We start from the raw sequence: 2,996 nt of genomic DNA, 5'->3' as shown, positions 1-2,996 counted from the left end.
AAAAAACTACATGAATCTTTTATGTAAAGAAAAAAGTTAGAGAAATGTTTCAACTTCAATGTCCTGGCAAATTTTAACAATAAATGAAAAAACAAACCAGTTTGATATCCATTAAAATTTCTAGGTATCCTGATACTCACTTGGAAAACAATACTGAGGGAACTTGGGGAGGAAAGATGTCAATGCAAGGATTGTTTCCTGCAAAGGGCTATAAACTCAGCTATTTTGAATGTTGTAAGTGGAAATGACATAATGTACATCAAATGAAAGAAAAGATGGAGATCTCTGCTCTGCAGATCCTGATGTCAACCACTTAGTCTGCATGGGTCTGTGTGTATGCAAATACACACTGGTTTGTTTTGAAGGTAGGAAGAACCTTCAGTGACTCAAGTGTATTTAGATTTATAAAAATCTCGCCCTTGAGAACAAATACAGAAGACAAATTGAGTCTTCAAAATAACCCCTCTGCATTTGAAAAGACCAACATGCTATTTTTCAAGAACTGTCATTTCTGTCTCCAGTTTTACATATGTTCAGCCTTACTGGTGAAAGGATGGACGTGAGTCCTTTTTCAACAGAGAAAACTTGAACCTTGAATTTTTGACCTTCACTTTCACAGTGAACATGTTGGGATTCAAAGTTTGAGATCTGGTCTACTTTCAAGTCTAGTGCAGAACTCCATCAGTTCTTAGAAGTTCAAGACTTCAGCTATCAATCTTGACTGCAGAGAGGAGTTGCATGTAGACCTGGTTACTGCGGGTGCTTGTACTCGTTGGAAAGTAAGGTTACAGCATCCACAAAGTCACATGCTCCAATCCAGGGTTTGAACACACAAAGGTGTAAAGTAGTCCAGAAGATGTTGGCTTGACCTTGACTTGAGCACCTCCTGTGGAGGAGATTGCTTCTGTAATCAGGGCTGCACTTCAGTACTGCAGAAAGTTTTTCCTAAACTACTAAAGATAAAAACTGTGCTGAATTATTCTCCTTGTGGATGTCCCCCAGCAGCCTCAGAGAGTGACAGATCCTGATTTTCTTGATTTTCTCTTTTCCTTCCTTCCTTCCTTCCTTCCTTCCTTCCTTCCTTCCTTCCTTCCTTCCTTCCTTCCTTCCTTCCTTCCTTCCTTCCTTCCTTCCTTCCTTCCTTCCTTCCTTCCTTCCTTCCTTCCTTCCTTCCTTCCTTCCTTCCTTCCTTCCTCTTTCTCTTTCTCTTTCTCTTTCTCTTTCTCTTTCTCTTTCTCTTTCTCTTTCTCTTTCTCTTTCTCTTTCTCTTTCTCTCTCTTTCTCTTTCTCTCTTTCTCTTTGTTTCTCTTTCTCTTCCTCTTTCTCTTTCTCTTTCTCTTTGTTTCTCTTTCTTTCTCTCTCTCTTTTTTCCCTTCCCTTTCTTTCCTTCTTTCCTTCCTTCTTTCCCCAGATAAAACTCACTTTCATATCCGATCATCTTTTATTCCTTTCCTACTGCTCCCTTCTAGACTCTTTACAATTTGTCCTTAAACAACTTGTTGAAAGGCTTCAGAATACCAGGAGTGGCATCACAGCTGATCAGGCAGAGGATGGGAATCAGCCTCTGAGTCTTGCCTACACTATTCTACTGTTTTTCTTCCTTCCTACAACCCAAAATGATAATTCTAATTTTTGGCAACAGCATCTCATTGATTTTTATAGTCTGAAGTTTTCCTTATCCCTTAATTCTTTGCCTTTTTTTTAACCACATAAGCTCCCTTTATCTCTGAGCATTTTCCACTTGTCTCTATCAGATGTCAAATTATTGATTCAGAGGTGATGTCAAGGTCATTTGGGATTCTGACACTCTCCTTGAGAGTTCTCCTTGAGAATTCTTGGAAATTTTGGTGACTTTTGGCCAGACACAAATGTCCTAGTTATATTCTATTTATTCCTGACAGCTGTACCAGGGAACCATGTTTTAATGGGAATAATTTGAATTTTTAACTTAACATCAGTCCCTGAAAAAAGAGCATTCAAGACTGAAGAAATTCTGAACATTATCAGATTTAATGCAATCCTTATCCTACCTTCTTTCTCTTGATTTTTGAAAGAGATCAAAGGAGTGATTTATTCACAGTCTTTGTAAGTGAGCGCTAGCAGTTATGTTCAATGTGCTAATAATGTGCAGCAGCAAAGCAGAACTGGGAACTGGATTATGTGCAAATGTTTCTTTTTTTCCCCATGCATTCTGATTACTCACTGTGGACATAGCATCCAGAGAAATATGTGAAGTTTACATACAGAGCAACAGACAGAACAAGTTTCAACTAGAATTCCTTTCTTTCTGGCTGAAGTATATAAACCCAGCAACTCTGCTCCCAACACAAGCTGCAGTTTACGTGCCTCCTGTACATTTGTTTGTGTATATGTGGGGCTTTTCAAAACAAACTGGGCTGAATCATATTGGAAGAGCTTCACAGGCTGTGTCGTTGGCAGGGCCTGGAACAGCAGACTCACACCAAAACCCCTCGCCTGCAGGCAGGTAGGGGTAGCAATTGTTTTCTCACTTGCATGAATCAGGAGTGGGTTTTCCCTTCACTTTACAGTCCCATATGTTGGTGCTTCTCGTGTTGGGCGCACTTAGCCTCTTCTCATGCACCCAAACTGCCTCCAGGGGTCCATCCGCCATCCTCGGACCCACCCCAGCCACCTTCAGGCATGAGATCCTGCTCACTCCTGTTCCCTTCTCTGCAGCCACGCTCATCCTGCCTATCACACCATCCTGCACTTACGCCTAATTTTGTATCCCGACTTTTAATTCTGGTAGGTGGGCCAGAATTTATACTGATCTCCGAGAGACAGGAAAAGTGTGTCTCACTGCTACAGTCAGCTTAAGGATTTGTGAGAGCTTAAGATGACTGACAGCATTTTGAGCTGCACTGAGGTGTTGGTGGAGGGATTACAGCATGTAAAACGATGCACAATTAAACACCCAGGGTATTTATTGGATCTAAGCTCATAGCAGATGATTGTCCTCTACATTTTTGGGGGTT

At 40.9% G+C, this 2,996-nt stretch overlaps 1 protein-coding gene across 1 annotated transcript in view; it reads right to left on the bottom strand.

Moving 5' to 3' along the window:
- The window catches only part of FN1 (fibronectin 1), a 67,179-nt gene extending 64,547 nt beyond the window's left edge, over positions 1–2,632 (bottom strand). Inside the window, exon 1 of the mRNA XM_017747093.1 lies at positions 2,511–2,632. Coding sequence (XP_017602582.1) covers positions 2,511–2,632 — 122 coding nt within the window. The remainder of the gene's footprint in view (positions 1–2,510) is intronic.
- Positions 2,633–2,996: the final 364 nt, after the last annotated feature.

Source organism: Corvus brachyrhynchos, unplaced genomic scaffold (genome assembly GCF_000691975.1).
Source record: "Corvus brachyrhynchos isolate BGI_N302 unplaced genomic scaffold, ASM69197v1 scaffold671, whole genome shotgun sequence".
In the NCBI taxonomy this organism is placed as follows: Eukaryota; Metazoa; Chordata; class Aves; order Passeriformes; family Corvidae; genus Corvus; species Corvus brachyrhynchos.
This window is presented reverse-complemented; position numbering and strand designations above follow the sequence as displayed.